The 18,144-nt window shown below is 36.3% G+C and overlaps 3 protein-coding genes across 4 annotated transcripts; 1 reads left to right on the forward strand and 2 right to left on the reverse strand.

Moving 5' to 3' along the window:
• Positions 1 to 265: 265 nt before the first annotated feature.
• On the reverse strand, positions 266 to 11,461 carry LOC106107213 (cryptochrome-1). 2 transcript variants are annotated; one of them, XM_013287971.1, is made up of 13 exons: positions 11,295 to 11,461; positions 5,969 to 6,108; positions 5,675 to 5,821; positions 5,340 to 5,527; positions 5,089 to 5,205; positions 4,674 to 4,807; positions 4,233 to 4,328; positions 3,940 to 4,013; positions 3,711 to 3,837; positions 3,154 to 3,336; positions 2,448 to 2,615; positions 1,819 to 1,942; positions 266 to 1,034 (listed from the first exon to the last, which is right to left on the reverse strand). In XM_013287971.1, the coding sequence occupies exons 2-13, from the start codon at positions 6,096 to 6,098 to the stop codon at positions 918 to 920; spliced, it is 1,605 nt and encodes a 534-aa protein (XP_013143425.1). In that variant the 5' UTR covers positions 6,099 to 6,108; positions 11,295 to 11,461; the 3' UTR covers positions 266 to 917. The 2 variants fall into 2 exon arrangements, with proteins under 2 accessions (XP_013143425.1, XP_013143426.1); XM_013287972.1 differs by lacking the exon at positions 11,295 to 11,461 and adding an exon at positions 6,215 to 6,641.
• Positions 11,462 to 11,731: 270 nt separating this feature from the next.
• LOC106107216 (39S ribosomal protein L12, mitochondrial) lies at positions 11,732 to 12,848 on the forward strand. Its single transcript, XM_013287974.1, has 3 exons — positions 11,732 to 11,891; positions 12,055 to 12,331; positions 12,597 to 12,848. Exons 1-3 carry the CDS (start codon positions 11,830 to 11,832, stop codon positions 12,798 to 12,800), a joined length of 543 nt encoding a protein of 180 aa, XP_013143428.1. The 5' UTR covers positions 11,732 to 11,829; the 3' UTR covers positions 12,801 to 12,848.
• A 603-nt stretch (positions 12,849 to 13,451) lies between these two features.
• On the reverse strand, positions 13,452 to 18,099 carry LOC106107255. Its single transcript, XM_013288029.1, has 5 exons — positions 16,853 to 18,099; positions 15,173 to 16,611; positions 14,895 to 15,099; positions 14,553 to 14,728; positions 13,452 to 14,341 (listed from the first exon to the last, which is right to left on the reverse strand). Exons 1-5 carry the CDS (start codon positions 16,977 to 16,979, stop codon positions 13,457 to 13,459), a joined length of 2,832 nt encoding a protein of 943 aa, XP_013143483.1. The 5' UTR covers positions 16,980 to 18,099; the 3' UTR covers positions 13,452 to 13,456.
• Positions 18,100 to 18,144: the final 45 nt, after the last annotated feature.

Below are 18,144 nucleotides of genomic sequence, written 5' to 3' on the forward strand. Positions count from 1 at the left end.
TGCCATATAAAACTACCCCCCACTATTCCTTCCGTTTGCTAATATTTTCCTAACAATATCGTTTTAAATAAAAATAAATGTATTGATAAATAGCACAGATTAACAAATAACTTTTAAGAATACAGAACACATCAATAATAGTTAAAAAGCTAACATAGTACCTCTCAGAGAAAGTACCGGTGAAAAAATTTGCTCAATATGCCTGTATATTATGTTATATTTTTAATGTACATGTAAATAAAGAAATATTGAAATAAAAGCCCAATCAAGGATAAACCTTTTTATTATTTTTTACATCACACATTAATCTAAACACACGCTGAATATCAAAATATTAGGTAAATACTTTGGAAATATTTGCATAAATATAATATATCTATAAATACATTTAGATTTCTTTAAGAACTTTAAAATTTATAAACAAACAAATGAATGTAAAAAAAATAAACTTCTTCATACCCTGTTTCTTTGGAATGATGTTATTGTACTTTGTAGAGTCTTCATTCAATGTTTTTTGTAGATATATTTTTGTTGTTTATTAACATATCTCTTTAAAAAATAGTTTTTATTTTTTATTTCACTTGATGATAATAAAACTTAAACCAAATCAAACTTAATAAAACAGTAAAATATTCTATAAATATAGACGAATAGTTTTACAGCCATCAATTATGTCAAAATTCAACTCATTAAATGTTATATATTCATATTACAATATTTAAAAAAATACACCAATATTAGATACAAAAAAAAATCTGGCTTATAATTGATTTATTATTCGAGATACATATTTTATCTTACATAATATAGGCGAAAATATACCACTACCATGAAAGCAAAAATAGGTAGAGAACACTTAAAACAAAGCTACGTATGGTTTCCGACTTTATGACGGTAGCAATAAAGTGGTATTTAGTTTAAGAGGTGCTGAGCTCAGACTCGGTGTCGTCGTTGAGCCACATGAACTGACGTATCTCCTCCTCGGAGGAGGGGCAGCAGTGCGGCGGAGCCTTCTCCAGGATCCTACGCAACTCCTGCAGACATTTATTTATTTAATAAAAATAAAAAAAGAATTATCAAAATCGGTCCACTAGCGGCGGAGATATGCCGTAACACCATTAAAAAAACATACAGACGAATTGAGTACCTCCTTCTTTTGGGAAGTCGGTCAATAAAATAGATTAAGTTTATTAATTTCCCCTTTGGAGGCTGATGTCTAAACTAGGGTATCCTGTGTGATTTGTTTAATGAAGTATTTAAATAAATAGGGAAAAAAAATTAAAACACTTAAAAGCAGTTAATCGCGTACAATCGGGGAATTTGTCGGTGTTATTAAACGCTACAGTCGTTGGAAAATCGATTGAGATGACGCAGAACAACGTTACTAATATAAACGGTAATGGATGTTTGTTAGTTTGTAGTCCAAACTGCTGAACGGATCTAGAAGGAACACATAGGCTTTTTACTTTTTTTTCTTTTGAATTCAACGCGGACGCAGTGGAAGACGAATATAGTATCTATAGTCTATAATAACCAATAGGGAGCAGTTTTGAAATCTGTCTGTATGAAAAAAATACATTTTAATTATCCCATCGTTTACCCAACACAGTGGTTCCTTATTAAAACTTTCGTAAGACATTATACCACATTAATTTGAAACAGGTGGGTTACGTGACAATTTTCGGTTTAGGCACCAACCAGTTTCGGAATTAATATCAGTGGTACCTAATTGATTATTTGTAAGGTGCGTTTGTTTTAATACTGTACACCGCGAAGTTCCTTGACTGTACCAGTAGTGTGTAGTGTGTGTGTGCGTACCTTCATGTTGTTCCTGTTGCGCGCGGCGGCGTCGAGGTGGTTGAGCATGGGCGCGGGGTAGTGCTGCCCGATGACGCACTCCGCGCGCTCCTGCACGTCGATAGGAGCCTTCCACGGCTCGTATCTACAAATTATAATCACGTTAATGTTTTAAATACGAAAGTTTAGATGTTTGTTAGAGTTTGTAGCCTAAGCGGCTGAACGGATTTCAATGAAATTTGGTATAGATGTAGAGTATAGTCTGGAAGAACATATAGGCTACTTATTTTTTATTTTTTTCATTTTGGCGGACGGAGTCGAAGGGGGGGTGCTAGTATTTACATATTATACCCGATGTTCTTATAATGAAGGAAAACAGGATGCAACATATCGGCGAAGAAATTAAAAGACAGGCCTAGTCAGCCTAACTAAGGGTAGGCTCTAGCTCTTTGGGACGCGTCGAGAGAAAGCGAAAGCGATCCCATGGAATCCCACATAAAGGCCAAGAGGGAACAGAAAGGTTTAGTGGGTATTCCCTTTATATGAGAATCCCACATAACTGTCGTGTCTGGCTCGAGGCAAGCATTGCCCTCTGAAAAGAAGACTCCAGCTGTTCGGGGCTGCAGAATGCGGCGGCGGGCGTGTCTCACATGTAGTCGACGGGCACGCGCGCCAGCTCGGGCACGTAGCGGCGCACGTACTCGCCGCCGGGGTCCAGGCGGCGGCCGAGGCGCACGGGGCACGCGCACTCGCTGGAGTCCAGTAGCGCCTCGAACGCCGACGACGACACCCACATCCAGTTGCCCGCGCACACCGACCTGCGCACACCTACCTCTCACTTCTGTCTCCTCTTCTGTCAACAGCTTCACAAAATATATTTACATATTTTGTCAAACTCTTGACTTGACCACGACTATGTGACCCCCTCTAGCGCCAAAACTTGATCCACCCTTGTCTGTAGCCTAATTGGAAATCTATTTAATTTTATTAAAAAGACTGCGTATATAAATCTAAAAATATGCGATTTTTCAATTCCTGTTTACAAGCTGGATTGGTTTCGGGTAATCTCAGAAAAGTATGGACTGATTTTGACGATAGTGTGATGCGAGGTTATCAAGGAAGTCGCGGGCGACCGCTAGTGTCAAAATCGATGATGTCTGTCAATATAATATTACAAGACCCTCGTGTCATTCGCAAGCTAGAGTAAAGCGATGATCAATATTGGCTGGCTAACACTTTTTTAATCCGAAAATGTCTAATTTTTAACAAAGAACTTCCGAATCAAGTTACAAGTTACAGTTATCTATGTTTTACAATGTTGGACACTTGGAAGGGAGAGTAGAGTAGAGCACAGACCAGTCGGCGTCGAGCAGGTACTTGAGGAAGTGGTTGAGGCCGTGCTCCCAGGAGAGCCAGAGCGTGCCGCGCGTGAGGAAGGAGGCGACGGTGTTGCGCAGCACGTGGTGCAGCCAGCCCTCCGCGCGCAGCTGCCGCATCGCCGCGTCGATGAACGGGAACCCCGTGCGCCCCTCCACCCATCTGCACATAGGACACGTAGTGCACATAGTACACATAGTACTCGTAGATCACTTAGTACACATAGTACACATAGTACACATAGTACACATAGTACACATAGTACACAGTACACTTCGAGCACATAGTATACATAACATACGTCATAAACATCGTACACATTTCAAACCAGAATCTATCTCATATTATAAATACGAATGTTTGAATGGATAGATAAATGTTTGTTACTACGTATCTCCAAAACAAATTAACGTATCTCGATAACAATTGTCACAGATGTAGAACCTAATTTGGGAGAAGTCATAGGGTTTTTTGGATTCCTTTTTTTAATCCCGCATGGATGGAGTCGGTGGCAAAAGTAATAAAGATAAGATTACCTATTCAATTCATCCCCCTCCGGGTTCTTCCAGGGAATGTCGAGGCAGATGGGGTTGCCGCTCATCTGGCCATAGTTGGGGTTGTTGACGCTCATCGTGTAGAAGTATTCGCGCCAGATCAGCTGACCTGCGTAAACCAAGACAAGTATTAAATAAACTGCCTTTTACATATGTTATTGAATATTTTTACGTTTGGTCCTTCGAGTCGGATTAACATTAGAATAGTTACCTGTAATAAACTGACTGCCCGAGAGTCGTCCCTGGTGCACTTGCTGGAACAAATCTTGTACAGCCCAATAGAATCTGTCAAAATATAAAAGTTTAGATGGATGGATGTTTGTTACTACGCATCTCTAAAACAATTTACCAGATATCTATTAAATTTAGTACAGATCTAAAACACAAACTAGGCAAAGTTTTGATTCCGTGTGGTCGTAGTCACGGAATTTACAATGTTTTATTTGAAAAATTACTTGAACTTAAATTAATTTTGATATAAATAATTATTTCTTATAAACTGACCTACGAACAGACAGACATCCGAAGCGCAGCGCGGGACTGAGCGATATCGGTGGGCCCAGAAGGTCCGGGTTGCCGTGAGTGGGGAGGTACGAGCCCCTGCAAATATATGGTTAAAAGAAGATCGCTTTCTAAAATATGGCATTCATCGATAATAATGTAGTGACTGAGTTTAGTGTAAGTTGAAGGAGTGAAAAGTTAGCATGGTATGGGCATGTTATGAGGAGAGATGAATCGCACGTTACAAGGAGAACGTTAGCTATGAGTGTGGAAGGGTACACCGGTAGAGGTAGACCTAGAAAGAGATGGATTGCTTGAAAGGTTACATTAAAAAGTAAAATGACGGATGTTAGAGTTATTTGGAGGAGGAAAACCCAGTGCGCCCTACGGAGTAGTATAAGGTAAGGAGATATGATTGTGATGAATTGTGAGTGCAGTAAGTACCTGCAGAAGGTCTCGTACTCCACACGCAGTCGTTGCTGCATCTGGTGCAGCGCGGCAGACTCCCCGCCCACCCAGCGGATCATGCGGATATCTTCGCGCTCCAGATGCACGCCCAGATCTTCCGGCTTTGGCACCTGCATGAATCATCATATCTTCCTCCTTATCCTATGTCAGAGATATTGGTCCTCCACATAACTCTATCATCCGTCATCTCAGTTCCTCCCTTCTTGATCATGTCACCTTTCACGCAATCTATCTCTTTCGAGGTCTACATCTACCGATGTACCTCCACACTGCCTGAATCATCACATTAGAAATATTGTTTATTTAGCTATTGATATCTAGAATTTTGTTCTGTACAATCTAGTCAGGGATAATCAATCGTTAAGTTCAAATAAATCTTATCAATTCTCACTTTATCGAAGAACGTAAACTCCTGGTGGAAAGAGTCAGGCAGGATGCCAAAGTTGACCCCGGTGAGGTCCAGGTCGCTGACTGGACGCGGCGGGTCTCCGATCGTCGACACAGTATGCTAAAATTTATAAAAACTATCAATACACAAGCTTACCAATACTATAAAAGCTAATCGTAGATTTTAGCTGAAACAACTGCTTTACAAGTTTAACAATACAGTTTTGTAGGAGTGTTTCAGCAATGAAAACTAACCAGAAACATCTGATAGGTCAGCGGTGGGATTCCCCCGTTGTATCTAATGACGGTGTCGGGCTCCCACAGCGTGTGCGACACGTGCTCGCGACACACCACCCCGGTCTCGCGACACGCCGCCTTCACCTTGTCGTCGCGCGCGCGCCACACCGGCTCGCAGTCCTGCTCGAAGCACAGCTTGCTTATACCTGCAATTTTTTTTTCTTATATCATAATCACTTGCGAGCAATTGGTTGAGTTGTTAAAAAGATAGTAGGCGCTAATTTAGTAACAGCTTTATGGCTTAAAGGCAACTCATGATGGATGAAAACTATCTCAAACAAATTGATTCTTACCAAATTCTTCCCAAAGGCGCCTGATGATGACATGCGGCGTACCCTTCACCATGATAAGACGGCCGCCGTACTTCTTGAACTGGTTGTCCAGGTCCTCGAGCGCTTCCAGAAGGTACCGCATGCGGTTGTACCCCACCACCTTCGTGCCTACGTTATGATTGATTAATAAGATGGGAACTTAGAAAATCTGCTAATCCAAACCGAACAAGACGCAGCTTATTACTTTGTTGTCATAGATTTTCTATTAAATCTACCATCAGTATCATACATGTCATCTTTTATAGTTCTTCGTACCTGCAGTTTCTCCATCAAAAATAAACAACGGGAAGAACGGCACGGTCTTGTCTTCCAGCGCGCTGTGCAGCGCCGGGTTGTCATGCAGTCTCAGTCCGTGCCGGAACCACAACGCGCTACCTCCCAACATTCTTTTAGATCTAGAAAATATTTCCATTTAAATCATCAGACCTGCATACAGTAATGTTAATACACTACGTGTCGAATCAAGAAATTTAAATTTTAGCAAAACAAAAGGAAACTTACATCAAGTCGATTGTATTTCAACTAAATCCGATCACACTAGGCGACCTCTCTACGTCCTTATTGTCAATTACCATAATTTACTTGTATCCAAAGAGTATGAACAATAATATCGTGTCTACTCTAAATTCAATCCTCATTAAATAAACAAGAAGGAAATATTATCCTTCCAAGCGAAAACTTAAAGTAAAACAATAGCTAACTTCTAATATATACAATCGTCTAACTTAACGTATTACGTAACGTTTGTTGGCTTAGCAAACATAGGTCTATACCTAGCTAGGTATAACCGCATATACACGTTTGTGTGAGTACAGTAAACGGTTAGCTTATCGGCGTAGATTACTTGCAGAACGCAGTACGGTGTATGCAATTTATGTCACAGTACAGGTTACGTAATTTTACAATGAAATATAATAATAGTTGATTTAGCGTTATCTATGAATGTTATTGTTAAGCTACATTAAAAAATATATATCAACTAGAGTTCATTAACATCAGATATTCAGCATTAATTACTCGAAATGCCTTCCACCACTTACTCCGTTTAAAATGCAGCCTTCATTTGTTTGTAAATTCCAATTGAATTTAGTAAAATAATGTTAGTGGGCGATAATAATCCTAATCCTAATAATCCTATCATCTATACATATAATAAAATTGGAGTGTCCGTTTGTACTTTAAATATAAAATTCAAGATCTCGGGAAGATAATGTATCGCATTAAAATTTTTTTGTCTGTAATCTTCTAAACGTCTGTAATCTTCGAAACGGCTGGAAGATTTCGACCGGACTTCTGCGAAGGGTATGTGACATAGACAACAGCTAATCACTAAATAAAATAAAATAAATATCCCTGTCTTATTCCACTTCCGTATTGTCGGCGCCAACTTTTCGTCATACAATTTAATCTACCTTCCGCCATCTCAATCGTCACTCCATTCTGGATCATGTCAACTTTTACGCTTCCTATCCATCTCTTTCCATTTACCTCTCATGTAATTGGTTGCATGTAATTTATTTTTGCAGACCAAGTATTAATGACCCCTGATCCAAGTCGCATATCAATCATATGCCTACACACACGTGCACACCGAGGGGCATAAATTGTTTGCATCTCTTGAGCTCGTGACCCGTATACCTAATACTAAACGTCTCGATTGCACACAAGGTGAATTAGGTTTATTCCACTCTGATCACTATTATATGAAGTAACATTTCATCACATTTGACTTATTTTACCCAGGTAAGATAACCTAAATGAAAATTGGATCAATTTCTAATCTTACTAATATTATAAATGCGAAAGTTTAGATGGATGTTTGTTAGAGCTTGTAGTCTAAACTGTTGAACGGATCTCGATGAAATGCATAGATGTCGAGGATAGTCTGGAAGATCACATTTGTTATTTTTTAATTCCACGCGGCTGGAGTCGCTTGCAAAAGCTAGTTCATAATATTCGAAATCGTCTTATAACTCAACTATTAAAGCTTTATTAAAGCACTTTTATCGCTATTAGTTACGGCTAATAAGCAACCATTTTAAGGTTAGGCTTTGTTTGAGGCATAATTAAATCTATAATCCTATTGATAATTATATAAATAGAATTTGCTAAACACTTCTGCAGTTGAAGCTTATAGAGAAAACAAATGCTGTCAAACGCAGCATTGTTACGTGCATTCACACAGGCGATGTTAATATTTCACCAACGCTAGAGCACTGCAGTTGACACTTGTATTAATATACAGTGACGTCTCTTTCATACACTCTGTGAATACAGAGACAACAATATATACAAGTGTCAATTGCAGCTGGAACCCAGTTATAGTTCTTTTCAAATATCTCGACCGCCCGAGGCATCGGCAAATGATTTGTCTCCCCCCGTATACCGCTAAAATTTTGCTCTACGCAGACCCTTTTGTGAAGTTAAGAGCTACCAAGATATTTGACTACAACTATACATGTTTAGTGACAATGGTGACGTATTTGGGATTATTTTCACTAACAGGATAACCGTGTACTTAAACTGTCGTAAAAATTGTATAAAACACTAGCTTTCGCCCGCGAATCCGTCCGCGTGGTATTAAAAAAACAAAACCAAGTAGCCTATATGTTCTTCCAGATATCCTCTACATCTATGTCAAATTTCATTGAGATCCGTTCAGCAGTTTAGGCTACAAACTCTAACAAACATCCATCCATCCATCTAAACTTTCACATTTATAATATTAGTAATTATGATTGTTGCCTCGATTTCTTCAAATGAAATTAGAATATTTTTTACCGGCTGAATATTAAAACGAATCTTTAATACTTTGCTCTATTACCGCCGCTTGCAATCTGACTGAAGTCGATTTTGTTAAATTTGGAGTTAAAACGTGGCCTTATGATTTAACAACAAATTAATCTTTCGTTTTTTATCAAAGTTCGTTCTTTAATTATAAATACAAAGACATTCCATTAATTGGTAGCGATTGCGCAAAGTCCAAGTTAAGGCCTTACAAGTGCTCTGATATTTCATTAATTTTTTACGTAATTTGTATTATTCCAGTCCAATCTAGTTCTAGATTACGACTGGAATAATGTTAACCCACACAGCGCACTGCGAGGTGGTTTTAAATTTTTGCAGATGTAATCCAGTGTTAAATTTTGTCGCTGGATTGGAATAATGTAAACTGAGCATTATAAAGAAAAAAATATTTAACGAGTGATCAAGTAACATTTTGTTTCTTATAGCTTACAAATTATTAGTTACTAAATTCTATTTAGAGCCATACTCATAGTCTTGATCGCTAAGTGAACCTCTTAGTTGAGATTCAGTAAGCAAAAACTTAAGCAACCATTAAATATATCTAGGTTGTTTTTTAGGATAATGGTTATGCACCAAGGGCATTGAAAATTTAAAATGGAATCATTTCCCGTTTACCGTTTCTTTTTAAGATCTGTGCAAAAAGCACAGAATTCAAACCGTAAATCATAATATATCGTATAAAACTTAAACGGTGGAAAGGAAATATGTTTTTTAATTCAAAAAACAGAAAACGCAATTATGCAATATAATATACTCCGTGAAGAAAATCGAGAAGTAATAAAAAAAAACTTACTTCAATTAGACGCCTGTCCGGTAACTAATTTAATTAGGAACTCAGTTCGCATGTCAGAACGCAACGGCTTCTGAAAGCGAACTGAAAGCTCCTGACGACAATCCGTAGTTCGTTCCGTACCTACGCTGAACGCAACGAACGTTCTGGAAACTTTCCCGAGTATCCAATATCGCACAATAGGCAACCTTAAAATACTACCTATGCTGCTAAAATATGTGTAAGAGCCAATTATAATTAATTTTAAGTTCAAAATTAGAATACTGTTTTAATTAATGTTACTTAAAATATGGAAACACAAGAATAACATTAAACTATTTTATCTACAAACACTAGACACCAACAACTTTTCTTGTTACTGCCAATTACTTTTATTTATAAGTTTCTGTCACCAAAGATAATATGCATTTATCAAAAATATAGCTATGACATTTCCTAATAATAATTTGAACAGCCTTTTAATCCTAGCTCCTAGACTATAGCGCAGTTTTAATGGTAAACAGGAAATAGGTCAAAATTAACACAACATAAACATGTCGCGGGTAAAATATTTAAGCATCATATTACATATCGGATTTCTTAATAAAACCAGTAAAATTAATCAAACAGTATTTTTTTTTAATTTCTAGCATGGTATATTGTCACATGTTTCTTAGGATTATTATCATCATCATCACCAACACCACCACGAACTTCATTGTCACCATCATCATCAGCCTTTCTGTACCCACTAATGGACATATGCCTTCCAGAATACCTTCCACAGAATGCGACTTTCCATTGTCTGCATTCAACAACATCCCCTCTTGCGCCTATAGGATTATCATCAAAGGTATAGATTAAAGGGTTGTTTCCAGTTGGACAGGCTTCCTAATTGATTTACACAATAGAATTTTTTCCCACTGAGGCTATTTAATAACCTAATCTACCACGCCATTGGGTTCCATCGGTGAACCCATCAATGGGTTAATATCTGTTGCACTGATAGGCTCACGTTGGGTAATCCTAATGAAAGTGATTACAAATACTGTTTACGTAAATTCTATGAAAAATAGATTGCAATATTTCATCAACTTTACAAAGTTTTCATTAAGCCACTCGATAAAATTAGAAATTAATTAACAGTTATTCTTAAGTACAGTAAAGAGAATTCATATAAATGCTAATTAACATTTCGTCAAGCTTCTATAAATTTATTTCCTGTAAATTACGCAAACTTGGATATTTCTTGGTAAGAATTTAAACAAACTTAAATATTTCTTAATAAGGTTAATCTTAGAAAAACGTTGGAAATGTGACAAGTCACGTTTTTCACAACTTATGTACAGTTGACTTTTAAGTTTGCCTCTATAAAAAATAATAAAAAAAATACCAAAGATAGACTTTATACTTAAGGGTGACATTAGTTTCTCTTTAAGCAAATAAAAGCTTTAATACTACATATATCAATATTATACAAATGCACTACAAATAGAATTAACCAAGCTATGTAACATACTAACGAACTGATTTTGTGTAGACATAGAGGATTATTCCTAGTGTACAGTTTAAATACAAGCTACTCTAATTGGATTAAAATAAATGAATAACTTTATAAACTATGCATACATGTGTAAGACAATATGTTAACATTGTCCAATTAAGAAGAGACATGCAAGCAGTGGGTTAAGTACTGGACATCTATTCTAGAAGTGGGTTTCATCGCAACCATATACCAATGTGTTTTTCAAAATCCGTGATTTGTACATGCACCATTATACTATGTGTGTGACGTCATCGAACCAAGGAGAACAAGGTTGGATAAGATCTTTTCGCTCTTAACATAGGGTAGATTTAAGCTACTTGGACGTAATGGAAGGCGATTTTGAACAAGCTAACGTAAAAATAGGAATACCGGTATAATATAAGTAATCATACATGATCTGTATAAGGACATAGGAACTTAAAATTCTATGAATAATAAATATTTATGATTAGACTTACCTCTTAACGCAAAAAGTTATTGTATAACATAAAATAAGACTAATTTTCTATATGTTAATAAATCCTTTGTCGGTGTCATTACTGAGACAATACTATACTTTGAACATTTCTCTAGGCCATAATAATGTTTATTCTTGATATTTTTAAACGAATAACAAAAAATAAACAAAAAAAGTAAACAAGACAATGACAGTTGACAGCTCCTTATGTCACGATACTTTAGCGTGTCAGCTGTTTGTGTCGACAGCTTAATCTTAGTTTTAAAACCATATGTGGAAACTATGAGACAAAATTGTAAAAATGAAACTTAAAAACGTACCGTATTGAATACCTTAATTTATTGGGCATATGTATGTTATTAATCTATAAATGTTTATATAGCTAGAAATAAAAAATAAAAGATAAAAAATATTTTTAGCCTGTGATCAGTAAAATATTTCAGTTTTAGATAACCTAAAAAATAAAATTGGTATATCTGGAACAGGAACAAAACATAGTTAAAACTGTTTGTTAATTTAAAAAAAACTAATACATAATGAATACCGTCAGGATAATTAAAAATATTCCTTTTCGCCAATGGCGAACATTTTCAAGAAGGTAATAAAACTTATGTAAATACAAACTTTAAGGTTATGTAAATTAGATTGGTTTTCATGCTAATTTTTATATGAGACAAGGATTTTCCATATGCAAGTTTAATGTAATTATTTCTGTATACTTCATTTACGAGATTTCAACATTTGGTTATCATTATTTTCAGTTCTGTTATAAGACAAGAGGTGAGCGAAGCCATCAAACCTATTACCATTCCACCACCTGAAGGTGTTGACAAACCAGCATCACCGAAGATAGAGAAGATCGTAGCGGATATAACAAATCTTAATTTATTGGAAGTATCAGAACTCAGCCAGGTATTGAAAAAGAGACTGAACCTTCCTGATGCACCTGCTATGCCTATCGGTGGGTTTGCGATGGCAGCACCCGCAGCCCAAGAGGAAGAGGAGGCTACGCCCAAAGCTGTTAAGACTAACTTTACAGTGAGTTATTTTACTATCACTTCTTACAACCTATCATATTTAGTAACTATTATTAGGTCCATCTTACCTGTGTTTTAGTCAGCTCAGTTAAGTTTTTTAATTTATATTATTGATATTTAAATATTTCTGGTAAAAATAATTTTGCCAATTAAAATCGACAGAAAAGGCTAAGGCCTACTTGTAACCTTTCTTATGAGAAATTTGTGGTCAGCATTTATTTCAAAAATAATTGCAATGTTTTGCTACAATATCATTAATGTTTCAGGTTAAAATGACAAAGTTTGATGACAAACAAAAGGTGGCGCTAATCAAAGAAGTCAAGAGTCTTCTGGAAGGATTTAACTTGGTGCAGGCCAAGAAATTTGTTGAAAGTGTACCTACAGTTGTGAAGGCCGACATCTCTAAGGATGAGGCAGAGAAACTGAAAGAAGCATTATCCAAAGTTGGAGCTGTTATAGAAATTGAATAGATGTAATTATATAGTTTTAGTTTGTTTAATATAAAGATTAATTGTAGATGTATGACCTTTTATTTATTGTAAACATACTGCTCTTAGTTTTCATAGGCTTAAAAAGGAGAAATAGCAACTGTAGACATTTTTATAAAATAGCACAAAAAAGTCTGAGAAGTTTAAGAGAAGACTTTGAGTCCGTTTTTAATGTGTGACTAGCTAAAAAAAATCAGCTATAAATTTACTGTGGCTCTTTGAAAAAACATTACTTCATTTTTAAGTAATTTTATGTGTGAATAAATTCATTATTATTCCATACACATTAATGTAAATGTTTTGACTACTAAAATAAATTGCGATCTTAAACCTGACATTACTAAAGCCTCAAGTTTATTTGAAAGAGTTGGATTACATTATCAAATGTATTTTTAATAAATAATACTAATGTTATACATGCATAAGTTTAGATGGATGAATGTTTGTTAGAGTTCGTAGCCTAAACAGCTGAACGGATTTTGATGAAATTTGAAGTATTTGATAGCGTGGTAGAACACATAGGCTTCTTATTGTCGCTTTTTGTTGTTTTAATAATTTTATGTAGAGGCAGTCGCGGACGAAAGCTAGTAGGTAATAAAAATACTTAGTTACTTATGATATAAAATATTTAATTACAACTAAACATCACACATATCTATGGTATTCATTTGTATTGCACTTTCGTTATTCAATATTTCATCAATTAATTCTTCTAGACTTGTTTCATCTGGACGCCATCCTTTCTTACTATTTATAATCGCCTGATAATTAGTCGAATTGACTTTTTGTAAAAACACATACGGTTGTATCGGGATCTGTACGCTTTCGTCTATATCTGATAGTTGTTTATCTTCTCGCGGTCTTTTGTTGAGAATATCCATAATGAGATCGCTTTGTGAAGTGTTTGTTATTTCGTCAATGATTAGTTCTCGTAAATCGAACATCCCTCCGTGTGATGGAAATAGTTCGCTACCTAATTCCATATCTGTATCCAAATCTAAATCTATCGCTATTTTACTTTCGATCAAATCCTGTTTAGGTGTAGTTGTTTCTGTCGGAACAAACTTATAATTATCTAAAACCACTTTCAGTTCTGTTACAATCTTATATGCCTCTTCTATCACAGCTACATTTTGTTCTACATCTAAGCATTTATCTAAAACATTTAAGCAACCGATAGCAGACAGATCATTCATTATATTGTCGAGTTGTTGTTTTATTTCCTTGTCATTAAAGACTATAATTTTTCTCTTCTCTTTTGAAAATGTTACGGTTGGGAACTTGCCGTCCATCATGCCACGGTCGAGACATTGTTGCTTGATCGCGTGCCGCCAGAAGTTGAGGGCAGCTAACTGCACCTCCCAGTGCAAATCGTTCAGCGCAACTTTCGCCATAACGCGGAACAAACTGTTTTTAAATTCGCATGTAATAATTTGGTGCAAGAAAATTTCAGTCAACACGTTTGTTGCCTCTTGTCGTACTAAGTCTTCTTGATTTCTTTGTGCTAAAGTAATCAATTGTCCCTGGTAAAATAACAACGGATATTAGCTAATTTAAGAAACCAGAATATACTAGCGTTGACGTAAGTATAAGCTTGTACACGAAGAAGAGGGGTAAGACAAAGTTACGAGTGTTAAAAGCAAAATATGTCATATTTCTCAGTCTCGGTTTTGTCAAAGGAAACGAAGAGAATGACAATATTTTAATTAGTGCTTTAATATAATAGATACTTACGTATAAATTAGGATGCACGTTCTTGACATCTGACCATATCTTGTCGATCTTGGCTGCGGCGGCGAGGCACTGCAGTGCGGTGGCCTGCGCGTAAGGCTCAGAATCGCTTAACGCACTCGTTGCCGCTAACAGCATGAGGTGGTTGGAGGATATCACTTTCTGTAGCGGTACGTACTCTAAAATTGTCAAAATGTTGATTCATGTGAAAAATATTCTAAAATATATCAAAAATTGAATAAGTATTTAATGTATTTAATACTGGGTACTTTCCAATTACACATTCAAGTCTGAAATCTTAGGGCAACTTTTTAATTGATTTTTTTTTTAATAAGATGTACATACTGACAAAGGACACATCGGCACAGCTGAGCAGCAGGCTGAGTGCTGACTCGCGGACCTCCCAGTCCGGATGCTGCATATACTCCTTGGTCATCACGCCGATCTCACTCAGAGAGCTGCCACTGTCACTCTCCACCAGTAGCCTCATGTCCGGGGATAGGAAGTTCCGCACGCTCAAGTTAATCAAGTCTATTGTCTGTACCAAACCCTGAAACATACTATATTTATCATATCATTCTCACAGTCGATGGATCATAAATCTAAATATTTATATCACTAACCTTTGCACACATAACTTTTAGCTTTATCAAATTCAACAGTGTTACTTGAAGACATATAATCTCTAAGGTCTCGTACCAATTAATGTGATGCTCTTTTAAGAGCATTTTTATTGCATCGAGCACCAGACGCAATAATCTGATGTCATCAGGAGATCGCAGCGGAGTTTCAGTTAGAATCAAATGATTACCCACGTCATCTGACATTATGAATGTTTGCAAAACGTAGTACAATCCCTGGTACAGTATACCAGCTGTCGCTTTGTTTAATTGCCCTCGAAATTGAAAAAGATTTTTAACAGTGTATATTGTAACCTGTTTAACATAGGCGGCGTTATTTTGCACGACTCTTTGAAAGAACTCCGCCGATTGAGTAATATGCTCCGCCGTTACGTTCGTCAGTTTAAAAGAATAGTTGTCTATTTCGATGAGTTTAGCTTCGCTACCGCAATATAATGAATGATACGTCCACATGGGAACTACCAAGTGCAACACAAACTGATTTTGAAATTCGAATTTCTTTCCATCTCTTTCGAAAGACCTTCGGTTTTTCGCGCCCAATTTAGCCAAGAATAAATTGCACTTCACAACGAAATCTGCGACGGCTTCCGACATTTGCTTTTCGATCAGCTTTTGCAGCACGTTATTGTATATCGAAGTGATCTCGTTCATAATTTCACTCTCGGTTTTCTTCTTCCGATGGTACGCTTCCAAAACAGCATTGAAGTACAGTTTGAACAGCACCTCGCATAGTATTATAGCCAAACTGGGATCTCTGGTAACGTCTAATATGACTTGAAGATGCGTATCGAAGTTAAGCTGCTGCATTAGGATCGGCGCTATCTTGTAACTTTTCGATAGCTGATCATCAGTGCTCCCTAGCACGACCAACATTGCGTTTAAAGAGGACATCATGGGCGCGTAAACAAACTGTTCTTCGCCGTCTTTTATATCATTCGTAATGTGGTACTGGTTGTGCCTCACCGGTTTTATTATGTACTCGATAATTTCAGCTAAGACATCATCATCTTCGAATTCGATCAATTTCCAGAGGAGTTCCGCGATGAAGTTGTATGCGGCGCGGGCGACGTGCGGCGGGCGGGTGTACGTGCAGCAGCACAGTACGTGGTGCCACATCTTGTTCTCCACCAGCCAGGTGACGCCCGAGTAGTGAGCTATCGGTGACGTCACCAGGTTTATGCTCGCAAACAAAAGGTCCGAGTACTTCGCGCATTGTGAATTGTAACGGCACATGTACTGCAGGAAACGATGAAAACTCAACAAGCCTATTAACTTACTGAATTGAAGTTCATTTTTGTAAATAATCGACACAATTTTAGCGACGAATATTTTCACTGAGTTTGTTTTCACTTCGCAGCCATTGTACGTTTTTAATAAAATTTCAGAGAAAAATGTCGATTCTAATAGCTTGTTTTCAAAACCTAAAAAAGTAAGATTAACATTAAAGCTTTGGCACACTAAAAAAAAACTAAGTTCACACATTTATAAAAACAGCAAGGTAGCAAACCATTGAAATTTTAACTCTATGATTAGACACTATAGATTCAAACTACATACTTGCAATGCAGTTACGGAAGCAACCTTTAGACGATATAAAAAACAAAAAGCCTTAGTTAAATACAAAAGTACTCTAACATGGAATATACACGGAAATTAACATACCGCTTACTGGAGTTTCTTGAAGATACTTTAATATCTTTTCCGCGTAATATGTGTTCAGTTCGAATTCATCTTCGAATATCTTCGCGAAGAACAGCACAAGTTTCTTTTTCTTATTGATCATAGACATTTTTTCATTTATAATTTACGTAGTCTACGATTACACATTTTGTTTGAATCACATCCAATGTGCGCCTTATCATTACCAGATTAACTGTTATCACACAGTTCAACAGATAACCAATTCAGAGTCCATATACATTTGTAAATAATTACATTCACGTTTTAAATTTAAATTATTTATGATTACAAAATCACGTACATTAATCGCCAAATTATTTCTAACTTCAATTTAATTTTAACGAACTGCGAGATGAGAATGATTGCGCATCAAGAAAAATTTCATTAAATTAATTTTATTATAATCTGTGCTACTTCGTTAACATTACTTGCTACAATTTATACAAGTCACAATCGTGATTTTTAGAAAATATGACCAATCAGCTTTCAAAGCACGATAAGTTGTTACGTCGATTTAAGAGTTAACAACGCAAAGACAATACATTACGCAACAAATTAAATCGTCACAATATACACTAAAATATGACGTCACATAAACACCAAAACTAACTCTCCATCAAATATTTAACAAATTATCACATAACACGTATGGAGTTGAACTGATCGTCGCAAGAGTGAGGTGTCCGCGCGGGACGCGGCCGGAATCTTCAAGGACAGTAAATAATAGATTACTAACATGTACTTGTTTGATGTTTATTTTACAATTAATCAAACGACTGGCCAATTTATGTCTGGTTATCAGCGTGTTTTAAAACATCTCTGGATATTGTTGGTCCTTTTGTATGATCAAGATATTCGTCAAATTTGAAATACGCATAAAACCTAGCAGATTGAATATAATCTACTTATTTGATCGATTATCAGGCGCTTTAGGAACTATAAGATTGTAAGGTGTGTTTTGACCGACTTCCCAAAAGAAGTACTCAATTTGTCTGTATGTTTTTTTTATGTGTGTTAAATAACTCTGCCGCTAGTGGACCGATTTTGATAATTCTTTTTTTATCCGAAAGGTAGTGCTAGTTTAAATATACGTTATATAACTTGCATATCTCTACATTCCCAGAAATACCAAGATTTCTCGAGGAGTAGGACTGTACGTAAAAAAACATACAGACGAATTGAAAAACTCCTTTTGGGAAGTCCGTTAAAAATGAAAGATTACAGATTTTTAAATCGTGGTGAAACATCCTATTACCTGCAAGTTTTCTAGTTTT

Source organism: Papilio polytes, unplaced genomic scaffold (genome assembly GCF_000836215.1).
Source record: "Papilio polytes unplaced genomic scaffold, Ppol_1.0 DF822067.1, whole genome shotgun sequence".
Taxonomy (NCBI): domain Eukaryota; kingdom Metazoa; phylum Arthropoda; class Insecta; order Lepidoptera; family Papilionidae; genus Papilio; species Papilio polytes.

Bases quoted from the DNA above. Each gene is read 5' to 3' on its own strand.
- LOC106107255 (XM_013288029.1), bottom strand. From the start codon at position 16,979: ATGTCTATGATCAATAAGAAAAAGAAACTTGTGCTGTTCTTCGCGAAG. The intron at 14,729-14,894 runs GTATGTACATCT...TGACAATTTTAG, and splicing joins TGCCGATGTGTCCTTTGTCA to AGTACGTACCGCTACAGAAA. The intron at 14,342-14,552 runs GTAAGTATCTAT...TTATTTTACCAG, and splicing joins ACGTGCATCCTAATTTATAC to GGACAATTGATTACTTTAGC.
- LOC106107213 (XM_013287971.1), bottom strand. From the start codon at position 6,098: ATGTTGGGAGGTAGCGCGTTGTGGTTCCGGCACGGACTGAGACTGCAT. The intron at 5,528-5,674 runs GTAAGAATCAAT...AAAAAATTGCAG, and splicing joins GCGCCTTTGGGAAGAATTTG to GTATAAGCAAGCTGTGCTTC. The intron at 1,943-2,447 runs GTGAGACACGCC...TATAATTTGTAG, and splicing joins CGCGTGCCCGTCGACTACAT to ATACGAGCCGTGGAAGGCTC.
- LOC106107216 (XM_013287974.1), top strand. From the start codon at position 11,830: ATGAATACCGTCAGGATAATTAAAAATATTCCTTTTCGCCAATGGCGA. The intron at 11,892-12,054 runs GTAATAAAACTT...CATTATTTTCAG, and splicing joins TGGCGAACATTTTCAAGAAG to TTCTGTTATAAGACAAGAGG. The intron at 12,332-12,596 runs GTGAGTTATTTT...TTAATGTTTCAG, and splicing joins CTGTTAAGACTAACTTTACA to GTTAAAATGACAAAGTTTGA.